Here is a 13434-nt window from a genome sequence, read left to right on the forward strand (position 1 = left end):
GCTTAAGTCTGATATCAAGACTTCCACCCCAATGGAATATCTGTGCAGATCCTTCAATAAGCATACAGGCCACATATCAAAAATATATAGTATCTTGACCTCTAAGATGGAAAAATTATTTTATATGCAAAAGTGGGAACAGGATATAGAAGTAACACTAGACACGGACACATGGTTTAAAATGGCACAAGCCACCTCAAAAGCTTATATAAATACCTCCCTGATAGAGGCGAACTATAAAGTCCTATTACGGTGGTATATGGTTCCAGCGAGAATTGCAATATACGTCCCTGACGCCTCCCCATTATGTTTCAGGGAATGTGGTAAGGAAGGCACGATTTATCATATATGGTGGACCTGCCCTAAAGTCAGACGATTTTGGATATGCATCTATAATTTCATCTACTCACTTACTCAAGTGAATCTAACCAAATCACCACAACAGGCGTTATTGAGGGGCCAAGTGGAAAAAGTACCTGAGCACACAAAGAAACACATTTCTTTCATTTTTACAGTATCTAGGATTGCGGTTGCTAGGTCTTGGAGAAAGCCCTTGATCTCCTTTGACTTAGTAAAAGCGAAGTTAACGTGGATTATGATTAATGAACGCCTCTCAGCGATCCTATTGGACAAACAGCCAGCTTTCAATAAGATTTGGGAACCGTGGCTGACCTATATGTGTACGGGATAATAAGTGGTTAATAGATCCCAATGAAGATTTATAGGGCTGCACTCAACCCCCTCCCCACCCTCTTTCTTCTATCTCTCTCTTATCTTCTCTCTTTCCTTTTCATTGCAGGATTTCCTGTCTATTGTTTAATGTTGTTATCCTAGTACTATATGAGAAAGTCCTAGGTATGGCACAAGGTTTTTTCATTTTAAGGCGGGGAGGGGTACGCATGGGGTCCTTCCATCCACAGTGAGATCCCAAAGGGGGTGGCTGGGTGGGACCCTGGCCCTTTACCTTCTCTCCAATAAGTATATAAGTGATGTGGAGATTATTCTAGGAACAACAAATATATATAGATGGTCAGCTACATCTCCAAATGTATGCCACTTTATATTTTACGTAAATCTGTATGAGCCCTTGCTCATACAGCAAGGGCTCAATCAATGGGGCGGCGGCGTCGGTAAAACGCCGCTATTATTAGCGGCGTTTTACCGTCGGTATGCGGCCGCTAGCGGGGCGGTTTTACCCCCCGCTAGCGGCCGAGAAAGGGTTAAATACCACCGCAAAGCGCCTCTGCAGAGGCGCTTTGCCGGCGGTATAGCCGCGCCGTCCCATTGATTTCAATGGGCAGGAGCGGTAAAGGAGCGGTATACACACCGCTCCTTCACCGCTCCGAAGATGCTGCTGGCAGGACTTTTTTTACCATCCTGAAAGCGCATCGCTCCAGTGTGCAAGCCCTCGGGGCTTGCACACTGGAATGAAAGCAGCGGCACTTTCGGGGCGGTTTGCAGGCGCTATTATTAGCGCAATAGCGCCTGCAAACCGCCCCAGTGTGCAAGGGCTCTATGTGAGTGGAAGTGATTAGAATCGGAAGAGAGTAACCGGACAGCCTTGTCCACCTCATGCAGAGATAGTGGAGATGATATCATCTATTTGAATAATTCCTGCAGGCCATGTAGGCCGAGATATGTTTCTATTTCTTAAAACTTATGGAATGTATACTGTATTTTTCTATCTGCTAATTTCAATAAACATTATTGGAAAAGAAAGAAACAAAATCAGGTGAACAATTTTAAAATAAAGACAAGCATATAAAAGAAAAATATGTAAAACAAAATTATGAAAGATAAAGGTGATAGGAGAAATAACAAAATGAAATAAATACCAACTTGTCTAATGTGACCAACTAAACATAAAAGTCACAAGGATGTTCAATAAAATTGCAATATTATCAACTGTAAATTGCAGCAGTGCCCAAAAACAAAATACTAGTATAACTGTAATTAAAGGTGATGAAAAATTTATCAATCTCACACCACCAGTAAAAAAAGCTATTCCTAGCCCTAAGGCCCCTTTCACATGGGGCTGTCCGTTTTTACTCCTCCGCTCGCTCAGCAGGGATCGCTCCGTTGATGCCCGCTGAGGCGGCGGATAACAAGTCCAAGTCTGTGCACTCTGTGCAGGGAAGGACCTGTCAGAGAGACCGCTCGCCTCTATGGAGGATCGGATGATTACGGACTGCCTGTCCGTTTTCATCCGATCCGATAGATGGAAGGATGGAAAATAGGACATCCATCTGTCTGAATGTTGTGGAGCGGATGGGGGCAGATCGGATGTCAGCGGACATGTCACCGCTGACATCCGACGCTCCATAAAGCTGTATGGAGCGACCGTTAAGATCCGCCTGAAAAAGCTGACAGGCGGATCTGAACGGTCCGCACATGTGAAAGGGGCCTAATGCTGCATAACCTCCAACATAATGGGAGGGAAACAAAGTTCATGAGCAGGATGGGAAGAGTCCCTCATAATATTGAAGGCCATCTTCCTACATCTGCTGTTATAAATATTACTGAGGGTGAGCTGAATGCTGCCAATAATCTGAGCACTCTTTACAAACTGCTGCAGTGCCTTTTTATTTGCATCAGAACAAGTAAAGTGGTTATAAACTCTTACATATACCCAGTGAAGTGACCGGGTGTGGGTGATACGCAGTGATAAAACAAATCCTCCTATATAAGTGGTACCTGTTTATCTGAAGTCTTCTCTTCTCTAAATCCAAAGTCCAGAATTTATAAAGTGTGTCTGAAATGTGAGGAAAAAAAGGGGAGGAGACCTGAAATTACACTCTGCAGAGCTCAGTGAAGAGACCTCTGAGAGCTGATTGGAGGGAAATAACACACCTCCCTTGACACAGCAAACAGGAACAGAGCTGAGGCTGTCAATCAGCTTGAGATCTCTTCCCCATCATCTTTTTTTTCCCTTGGTATCAGGAAAACTTGTCAGGAGTGATTTATGCCGATAGCAGAGGAACGAAGCAGCAGGCAGGAATTACACTTAGTGCTCTTCATCAAGACAAGTACACACTATAGAGGGATATGCTCTGCTCATATTTTATGTCTGAGGTTTACAACCACTTTAAGGTACCACACAGTAATATGATAAAATGACAGGACGACTGAAGTACCAAGGCCAGCTCACATCTCCTCAAAAAGCAAAAGCGTTAATAGGCCTTATTTATTATGCTATGTCAGAAATCCTCAAACTACGGCCCTCCAGCTGTTGCGGAACTACGCATTCCATGAGACATTGTAAAACTCTGACATTCACAGACATGGCTAGTCATGATGGGAATTGTAGTTTTTGAACAACTGGAGGGCCATAGTTTGAAGTTCCTTGTGCTATGTGGTACCAGTCCACAACTATCCCCCCTGTGTTATTTACTTTAAAGGAGAGATTGTAAACATTGGACTTCCAGTGACGTCACTTGCGCTGTGTGGAATGCAGGTGGAATGCAAACTGGCGGGACTTCTGATGACATCAATTCCACTATTTGAAATGTAGGTGGAACGCAAACTGCCGTTCTTTACTTTCAGTTTCTAGTAGCTTTCTGTTTTAAATTTAAATAGATAGACACAGCGCAAGACCTTAAAGGAAGGGAACCCAAAGGCTGAAATATAAAGGGACCGAAGACCATCCTTTGTTATACTCATGACACACCGAAGGAAGAGCACTATCTGACCTCTTTTTAGAGGTCAACAACATCTGGGGAGTGTGGGGTGTGCGTTTACATCCTAAAAGGCACGGAGGAGACCAAAGCAATGGTATTTGGCACGCATGCTTTTGGTTTATATTGCTGTTTCACACATGTGAGCACCCTTTTTTGGTAATGTTCAATACTGTTTTATTGAATTTATAACAAATCACCACACTATATGCGGTTCTCCTTCCTTCCCCTTGGTGACTAATGCAAAAGAACACAGAGTATGCTTAAAGGGATGGTGGCAATGCAAAGACCAAAAAAAAGGAGGAGGGTTCAGTGGCTGAAGTTTAAAAGGACCGCACAAGACACAGACAAAATAGTGCTATTTGACTTCCTTTTATATAGAAGTCATCAACATCCGGTGAGTGCAATGTATATGTTTTATTCTAAAGACACAGAGTGAAAAAAGCACTTTGAACAGGCACAATGCATGTTTTATTATTTGGACTATTGATTTATGGACATGAGCACTTACAAAGAACATATGGATGCATGTTAACATGGTAGCACCTTCCTCACCTTAAAGAGGTTGCATACCCCACTTTCACATTTTTACCTACAGGTAAGCCTATAATAAGGAGTTTAGGAGATATTCACCTTGCATGCAGCCGCTGACGTCAGCGGCACATGCGCTCTGAAGGTCCGGCTGATGCTGCCGGAAAAAAAGAGCTTCGTGCCGGAAAGAGGACTTAAAGACTGTAAATTAAGTAACATTATTTACAGTAACAGACAAATAGAAGTCCTATTGACAGAAGCTCTAATTTGTTTTTTTCTTTTTGTCACGTTTATCAAGCGCAGGTGTTTTCGATCAACACTGTCAACTTTGCACCAGACTTCTAGATTTTACACTTCCTGCCTTACATATGGTCTCATTACAACAAGTAAGGAGTACAACTCCTGTTGTATAAATTGTAAACTTTACAATATGATTGTTCAGATACTTAGCTTTGCAATGGTAGGTAAGATGTGTGTACAGTAATGGACTCAAGAATCAACCCTAGGGGAAACTGGTATTAAGAATGATGGAAGAGAATGATGTGTTTTGAATACTAACAAACTGGGACCGATTTGTTAAAACATCCACTACACAATTGCACAAAATTATTGTTAATCCAACTAGTATCAATATATTTATCAGGGTTTGAGGAATAATAGCAAAAATGTGGAACATAAATCCCGCAAAAAAATCAGCCTAACCTAAGAATCCTTAGTCTCAAAGTGGGTAAAAGCCAGGAGAACAACTAATGATATAGCATTCCACAATGGACCAACTCTCTATGCATACTGTTTGGGATCCACTGTGAAATCCATGGAAGAGATTCAAGTTATGCTTATCTGATAATCTGAAAGACAGTCAGATTTTTCTGCAAAAATGTAAGCCCTTCTCCAAATCTCATCCTTCTCATAGCTTAATTCCCAACAAAAGAGGACATTTAGCTAACAGAAACCATTATTGGATTCATTACTATATATTCAAATACTTACATCAAAATAAGATCCCGATTGTTCCAAGATCAGTTGGGTGGAATCTGGTTTATTTTTGCAATAAGACACATACATCTGAAATTTATCAGCCTAAAATGAGAAAACACATTTTATTAAAAGTGAATTTAAAATTTTACATATTTAATGAAGCTAGGACTAATCAGGCTCCATAAATATCTGACAATATCAACTGGCAAAACTATTGTCATTTGGTAAAGCTCATGTGTTTTGCAATTCAGTAATGTCCCAAAAGCCAGACAAAAAAATATTCAAAACCCAAAATTAAAAATGAAATGGTGGCGATAGCTTACTTTTTTGGCTATTTGTTCCTTTATTTTAACTGCAGTCTACGCCCCTAAGAGACTTCCTGTCCTAGGGTGACAATATTTTCTGTACAGTGGGGAAAATAATTATTTGATCCCCTGCAAATTTTTGACCACTTACAAAGAAATAAAGGGTCTATCATTTTTATATTTTAAATGATAGAGACAGAATATTAACCAAAAATCCAGAAAAAACCGACATGATACAAATGTTATAAATTGAGTTGCAGTTCAGTGAGTAAAATAAATAAAATGATCCCCTACCAGACAATAATTCTGGCTCCCACAGACTGGCTACAGTATGTGCTCATGTGGTACGCAGATTTGTCCTGTCAATTTAAGAAAGTGCTCCTAATGACAACTCATTATGTGTATAAAAGGCACCTGTCCACAGAATCTCTTTCTTCCATTTAAACCTCACCATCATGGGCAAGACCAAAGAGCTGTCAAAGGACGTCAGGGACAAGATTGTAGACCTGCACAAGGCTGGAATGGGCTACAAGACTATCATAAAAAAGCTTGGCGAGTAGGGGACAACTGTTGGAGCAATTATTTGCAAATGGAAGAAATACAAAATAACTATCAATCACCCGTGGTCTGGAGCTCTCTGCAAGATTTCGCCTTATGGTATAAGGATGATCATGAGAAAAGTGAGGGATCAGCCCAGAACTACACGGCAGGAGCTTGTGAATGATCTCAAAGCAGTTGGGATCATAGTCACTAAACAAATCATTGGTGACACAATACGCCACCTTGGATTGAAATACTGCAGAGCCCACAAGGTCGCCCTTCTCAAGAAGGCACATGTACAGGCCCATCTTAATTTGCCAATGAACATCTAAGTCATTCAGAGGAGGATTGAGAGGAAGTGCTGTGTTTGGATAAGACCAAAATTGAGCTCCTTGGCATCAACGTGGCTCGCCATGTTTGGAGGAAGAAAAATGCTGACTATGACTCTAACAATACCATTCCTACCGTCAAGCATGGAGGTGGAAACATTATGCTTTGGGGCCGTTTCTCCGCTAAGGTACAGGCGGACAATGCAGCACTGAGGGGCCAATGGGCGGGTCACGTATTGTAAAATCTTGGATGAGAACCTTCTTTCCTCAGCCATAACACTGAAGTTGAGTCATGGATGAGTCTTCCAGCTTGACAATGACCAAAAACATACTGGCAAGGCAACAAAGGAGTGATTTAAGAAAAAGCACATTAAGGTCATGGAGGTCCAGACCTTAAAGCCGAGTTCCGCCAAAAAAATTAGGATTTATATAACAGCTTACCTGTAAAATCCTTTTCTTGGAGTACATCACGGGACAAGAGAGCCACAGTAATTACTGTATGGCTTAAATGGCACCTTCAGGTGATGGACACTGGCACACCCTAGACAGGAAGTTCAATTCCCCATATATGCCCTCCCTTTACTGGGAGTACCTAAGTTTTGTAGCAAAGCAATACACGTGTAACCAAAGAGGGGAGGGACCTCTGTGTCCCGTGATGTACTCCAAGAAAAGGATTTTACAGGTAAGCTGTTATGAAAATCCTATTTTCTTTATCGCACATCACGGGACACAGAGCCATAGTAATTACTGTATGGGATGTCCCAGAGCAATGCCACCTGAGGGGAGGGGACACAAACAAAAGTAGGGTGCAATCAGACCTGAGGACCTATACTGCTGCCTACAGTACACTGCGCCCAAAGGCGATATCTTCATGCCTTCCTACATCCACCAGATAGAATCTGGTGAATGTATGGACTGAAGACCAAGTTGTGGCCTTGCAGATTTGAGCCATGGAGGCTTGGTGATGCACTGCCCACGAAGCACTAACAGCCCTGGTGGAGTGCGCTTTGATTTGAAAAGGTGGAACTTTCCTCTTCAAACCATAAGCTTGAATAATTACTTGCCGAATCCATTTGGCAATAGTGGATTTCAACGCTGCCTGTCCTTTCCTAGGACCTTCAGGCAACACAAACAAAACATCTGTTTTGCGAACCTGAGCAGTCGCCTTCAATACATTTTGACTGCTCTCATTACATCCAAAGAATGTAGTGACCTCTCTTCCTTAGAACAGGGTTCTGGACAAATTGAAGGTAAAACAATATCCTGGTTTATGTGAAAACCTGAAACCACCTTTGGCAGAAAGCTAGGATAAGGACGCAATACTACTCTAGCCTTGTAAATTATTAAATATGGCTCTTTACAAGAAAGAGCCGCCAACTCTGATACCCTTCTTGCAGAAGAAATGGCTACCAGAAAAACTAGCTTCCTTGTCAAAAGGACTAAAGGAATATGTCGTATCGGCTCAAAAGGCTGTTTCTGTAACGCCGATAGAACTAAATTCAAGTCCCAAGGGTTTAGGGGTGCTCTAACCGGTAGATTAAGCCGTGTTACCCCCTGTATAAAGCTTCGGACCAAACAATGCTAAGTGGACGTTGAAACAATACCGATAAGATGAGACTTGGCCCTTGATAGTAATCAAGGCCAGTTTCATCTCTAACCCCATCTGCAGAAAGGCAAGGATTCTACCTATGACATACTTTCTAGGATGCCAACCCCTGGATTCACACCAAGAAACATATGCCTTCCAGACTCTATAATAAATGACTCTGGAAGCTGGCTTCCTTGCATTAATCAAAGTAGATATCACTGAGCCTGAAAGCCCATGATTCTTCAGAATGTGGGTTTCAACAGCCAAACCGTTAAATTTAGCGTTTGTAAAGTAGGATGGAACACTGGTCCCTGCGATAGCAGGTCTGGACGTGGTGGCAGGGTCCATGGGGCCCCTACCACCATCTTTACCATTTCTACATACCAAGATCTTCTGTGCCACGTTGGGGCCACAAGAACAAGAACAAAAGCTTGATCCTGCAAAGAAGTCAAGGTAGCAGCAGAATAGGAGGGAATGCATAAATCAGTGAGAACTGATCCCATGAGGTCACCAACGCATCTGTTCCGCATGCGTGTGGATCCCTTGTTCTTGACACAAAGTCGTTGACTTTGTTGTTGAACCTGGACACAAACAGATCTACATCTGGGATCCCCCATCTTTGGCATATAGCCAGGAAGATGTTGGGGGGGGGGGATCATTCCCCCGAGAAAAACTGCTGGTGACTACGTAGTCTGCCTGCCAGTTCTCTACTCCTGGAATGAAGATTGTCAATATGCACGGCACATGCTTTTCTGCCCAGGTTGGGATCTAGTTTACCTCTCCCTGGGCTGCCTGACTTCTGGTGCCCCCCTGGTGATTGATACAAGCCACTGCCGTGGCATTGACGAATTGAATCCTAACAGGAGAATTCCGCAACCTGAATGTCCAGGCCCTTAGGGCTAGGTACGCTACCCGAATCTCTAAGACGTTGATGGGCAAAGTCCTTCGGTTCCGGACCATTTCCCTTGGACCGACGTCTCTTCTAGGACTGCTCCCCAACCTGGCATCTGTGGTTACCACTTTACAGGTAACAGTAAGAAGGATTTCCCCTTCTGCAGATTCTTGGATATCCTCCGCCAACTGAGGCTCTGACGCACTTTTGGCGACAAACACATCAGAAAATCTAGTGCTTGGATCGTCTTGTTCCAAGCCGACAGGATACTGTTTTGCAGCAGTCTCGAATTAACCTGAGCATAGGGAACTGCTTTGAATGAAGCCACTATCTTCCCCAACAACCTCATAAAATGGCTGATAGAAGGACCATTCTCTGCCTTGACCACCTGAACCAGCTCCTTTATGGTGCTGATTTTTGCCAGGGGTAAGAACACCCTCTTCTGGGCTCTATCTATAATCAGACCCAAGTACTCTAATCTTCTTACTGGTTTTAAAAAAGATTTCTCTAGGTTGAGGACCCAACCTAGGTATTCCAGGTAGTTGACTGTGGTGACCATGCTTTGGTCCAGGCAGGCTACTGACCAGTCTAGCAAGAGCAGGTCGTCTAGGTATGCTATTATCATTATACCTTGAGTCCTTAATCTGGCCAGAGGAAGGGCCAGAAGTTTTGTAAACACCCGAGGTGCAGTAGCTAGAGCAAAAGGCAAAGCTACAAACTGAAAAGTTTTTCTACTTTGCTGCTATTTTTTGCAGATATTTCTGGTGAGCAGGAAAAATAGGTACATGCAGGTATACATCCTTGATGTCCATTGATGCCAGAAGTTCTCCTCCTTGTAGGACGGAGACTACTGATCGGATTGATTCCATGTGAAAAGAGCAAATTTTCAGGAACCGGTTTAGATCTTTCAGATCTAGAATGGGCCTGATATCTCCATTTGGTTTTGGCACCATGATAAGGTTTGAACAAAACCCCAACCACTGCTCTTCCATGGGGACCATCATAATCACTTTTTGTGACAAAAGTCGGTCTATCTCTAGAAAGAGACTTCTTTTTCTCTGGATCTTTGGGGACATTTGACCTGAGGAAACGAGGAGATGGGAATTCTCGAAATTCTAGTTTGTAACCTAGAGCTATTGTGGAGACCACCCTTCTGTCTCAAAATTCTTCCTGGCAGACCCTTGAAAACTGTAGAAGTCTTCCCCCCACTCAAACGAGCGGGGGCACCCCTTCATAAAGAGGCTTTAGTGTTTTGTCTTGTGGGTTTCCTCCCCCAGGATTTCTTTTGTCCCTGGGGTTGACCCCGAGGTTTACCTCTTGAACCTGACAGTGGAGGCCGTCGTGACTGCCTGGAGGTTGATGCCCCTGGCACTGGAGAAAGAGCCTGTTTAATGAGGGACGTTTACTCCTTTTCTTAACTGGCAAAAGGGTACTTTTCTCACTTGATATTTTTTGGATATATTTGTCCAAATCATCCCCAACCAGCTTTTCACTACGGAAAGGAAAACCAGCCAAGAGCTTTTTGCATGGCGCCTCGGCTGACCAACTTTTCAATCATAAGATTCTACGCATATGCATCAACCCAAGTGTAAGGTGAGAGGTTTTAAGACTAGAATCTCTGATTGCGTCAATTGCAAAACACAAAGTTGCTGGCAGCTCAGCTAACTCTTGGGCCCGCTGTTCAGGGAAAACCTTGAGCAGCTGTTTCAAATGGTCTCTCAAGGATTGACATACCCCAATTGCCGCCACTGCAGGTTGAGCCACTGAACCTGCCAAGGAAAAAATATCTTAACAGGAATTCCAATCTCTTATCAGTTGGATCCGTAAACATTTGAGCATTGTCAACCGGACAAGTCAAACTTTTATTCACAGAGGATATAGCAGCATCAATTGCTGGTATACGCCACATCTTAGTGATTTTTTTCCTCCATAGGATAAAGTGTTGAAAACTTTTTAGGAGTGAAAAAAATGCTTATCTGGATGATCCCACTCAGAATATATAAGCTTTTCCAGCAATGAATGTACAGGAAAGGCACTCAGAGAATGCACCAGCAACTTCTCAGCATGTGAAGTTGAAGAAGGTCCTTCCTCACTTGATCCCTCAGAAGAGGAGTCAGTGTCTCCATGGTCCCCTGAGGGGGATTCATTTTCCCCCTCCTACTGTTCCTCTGAGGATCCTGGGTGGTAAAAGGGGACCTAATGCGCTTTCTTCCACTCTGTGAAGATGCGATTAAAGTCGCTAACTTTTCCTCTAACCCACTGATAGTTGAGGAAAAAACCTCCTCAGTTACATAGACAGGGGCTGAAGTTTCGGAAGCAATTGTAGCCCCTGATGACCCCGATGGCTCACTCTGACCAGCCTCCCTAGATCTTTCGGGGGGGGATGGTGTTGCAGAGGGGGGTCCTTAGGGCCTGTGCCCTTACCTTTTGCGGTATTTGTACCATTCCCTCTGTTTATGGAGCTAAGCACAAACGCAGAGGTACAGCCAAGAAAATGCACCTACTGCTGAGCAATAGTCCAGCATCTGCCACTGCAAATAAGCTCAGCCTGATGCAAAGTAAATGTGTCCTGGAAATGCCTGTGTCAACCAACACTCACATGCGACCCGTCTGCTCTGTGTCCCTCCTTTAGCTGTATGCACCTGAAAAAAGGTGCACTTTATAGCTACACAACCCGCATTGTGGGCGCTGAAAAACGCTGTCAAGCCCCACCCCCCCATTTCCTCCGACCACCCACCCTGCCCCCCTTCTCATCTTTTTCAAAGACACAGCTCTCCTGCGCAAGCGGGCTCCGATCCGCCAGATTGCATATGGAGGAGGGCTGGGGTGGAGGAGAACCGTCAGATGAAGGACCGCTGAGATGGTGGCGGCGGGGAGGCACACCGCCGACTGAGCCATGCTCCCTCTGGCTCCTGGGGTGAAGCTGTCCAGGTGGGGGAACATTCCCAAAAGGAAAAAAAAAAACCTTCTCTGCGTCTTACCTGGGGCTTGGGCTGGAGGAAGCATTGACACAGAGGCGAGACTGACAAGCATGGAATCAGGTACGTGCTCTTGACAGCCCCCCGGTGGTGACTATAGGCATGACAACATTTACTTTAAAGGAGAAATTAACCCACAAGAATTAGAAAAATTCCTTAGAAATCTCCCTTACCTTATCCAGCTGCAGGGTTCTGTAGTAACAGACCCAATCTTCACCTCTCATGGTGGGCTCCGTTAAAAAACCTTCAGGGACTGGGGCCCCCTTTTTATCAGGGGATCCACAGCCCTGGGCCTGTAAAAAGCTCCCCGCCAGGAATATGGCTGAAAAAAACAAATACTGGATCTTGGGGTCCAGCTCTCTAAAAAAGAGAAGTGTTACAGGTAAAAAACCTTGTTTCTAAGGACATGAGGCCCAGGTACCATTCAATTCGGTCTGGAAAAGACACTTTGAATGGATCTGGTTACATGGCTTGCCCAGTAAGGAATATTCCAGCGGAGGCCAGCACAGCACATCTTTACTTGTGACCAACATCTAAGACACTAGCGAAAAAACTGAGGAACTCCCAGGTGGCATTGCTCTGGGACATTCCATACAGTAATTACTATGGCTCTGTGTCCCGTGATGTACGATAAAGAAAATAGGATTTTCATAACAGCTTACCTGTAAAATCCTTTTCTTGGAGTACATCACGGGACACAGAGGTCCCTCCCCTCTTTGGTTACATGTGTATTGCTTTGCTACAAAACTGAGGTACTCCCAGTAAAGGGAGGGCATATATGCGGAATTGAACTTCCTGTCTAGGGTGTGCCAGTGTCCATCACCCCATCACCTGAAGGTGCCATATAACCCATACAGAAATTACTGTGGCTCTGTGTCCCGTGATGTACGATAAAGAAAATAAAATTGAAAGTCAGAAGGTACAAATACTGCAGCTGCTCAGCTGCTGACTTTTAAAATAAGGACACTTACCTGTCCAGGGGGCCCAAGATGTCCTCACCTGAAGTTGACCTGTCCCTCGGCTCCCGGGAGGAGGCGTCGGCAGCTCAGCCTGGTTCCCTACTGCGCATGCGTGAGTCGCGCTGCGCGTCCTCCCTGGTCCCTGCTGTCTTCTGGGACCTGCGTGTCTCTCAGAAGACAGCGGGGGGGGGGGGGGGGCGTTGGAGGGACCAGACATGGCGTTGATCAACGCAAATTCTGCGGCAATCTATCGTCGGAAGTGGGAGCAAATACCTGTATTAGACGCGTATCTGCCCCCCCCCCCCCCTTGAAAGGTGCCAAATGCGACACCGGAGGGGGTGGGGGACCGGATAAGCGGAAGTTCCATTTTTGGGTGGAACTCCGCTTTAAAGCGCTTGTTAACCCCCCCCCCCCCAGAAAAAAAATAAAGACCCTGTTCCTTTAAAGCATGTTATAGAGCACAGTGCTTGTCCTGTGTAGTTTGGCCCCCTGTATCACCTGAAATACCTGGCTGATCCTGCCAGTTTCTACCCTCCCCCTGTATGCTGACTCCAATATATCAGGACTGCTGAGCTCTGACACCGGAGTCAGTGAACGTGCCTCTGTCATACACTGCTATCTGCAGCTCTCCCTGTCTCTCCTCTGTCCTCCTCCTCCCCT

At 44.5% G+C, this 13434-nt stretch overlaps 1 protein-coding gene across 1 annotated transcript in view; it reads right to left on the reverse strand.

The window, feature by feature from the left end:
- Positions 1–13434, reverse strand: part of TRIO (trio Rho guanine nucleotide exchange factor) — a gene marked incomplete in the record, with an annotated part of 1361655 nt that overhangs the window by 588442 nt on the left and 759779 nt on the right. The window contains 1 exon segment of the mRNA XM_073630705.1: positions 5196–5285. Coding sequence (XP_073486806.1) covers positions 5196–5285 — 90 coding nt within the window.

This window comes from Aquarana catesbeiana, linkage group LG05 (genome assembly GCF_042186555.1).
Source record: "Aquarana catesbeiana isolate 2022-GZ linkage group LG05, ASM4218655v1, whole genome shotgun sequence".
NCBI classification, from domain to species: domain Eukaryota; kingdom Metazoa; phylum Chordata; class Amphibia; order Anura; family Ranidae; genus Aquarana; species Aquarana catesbeiana.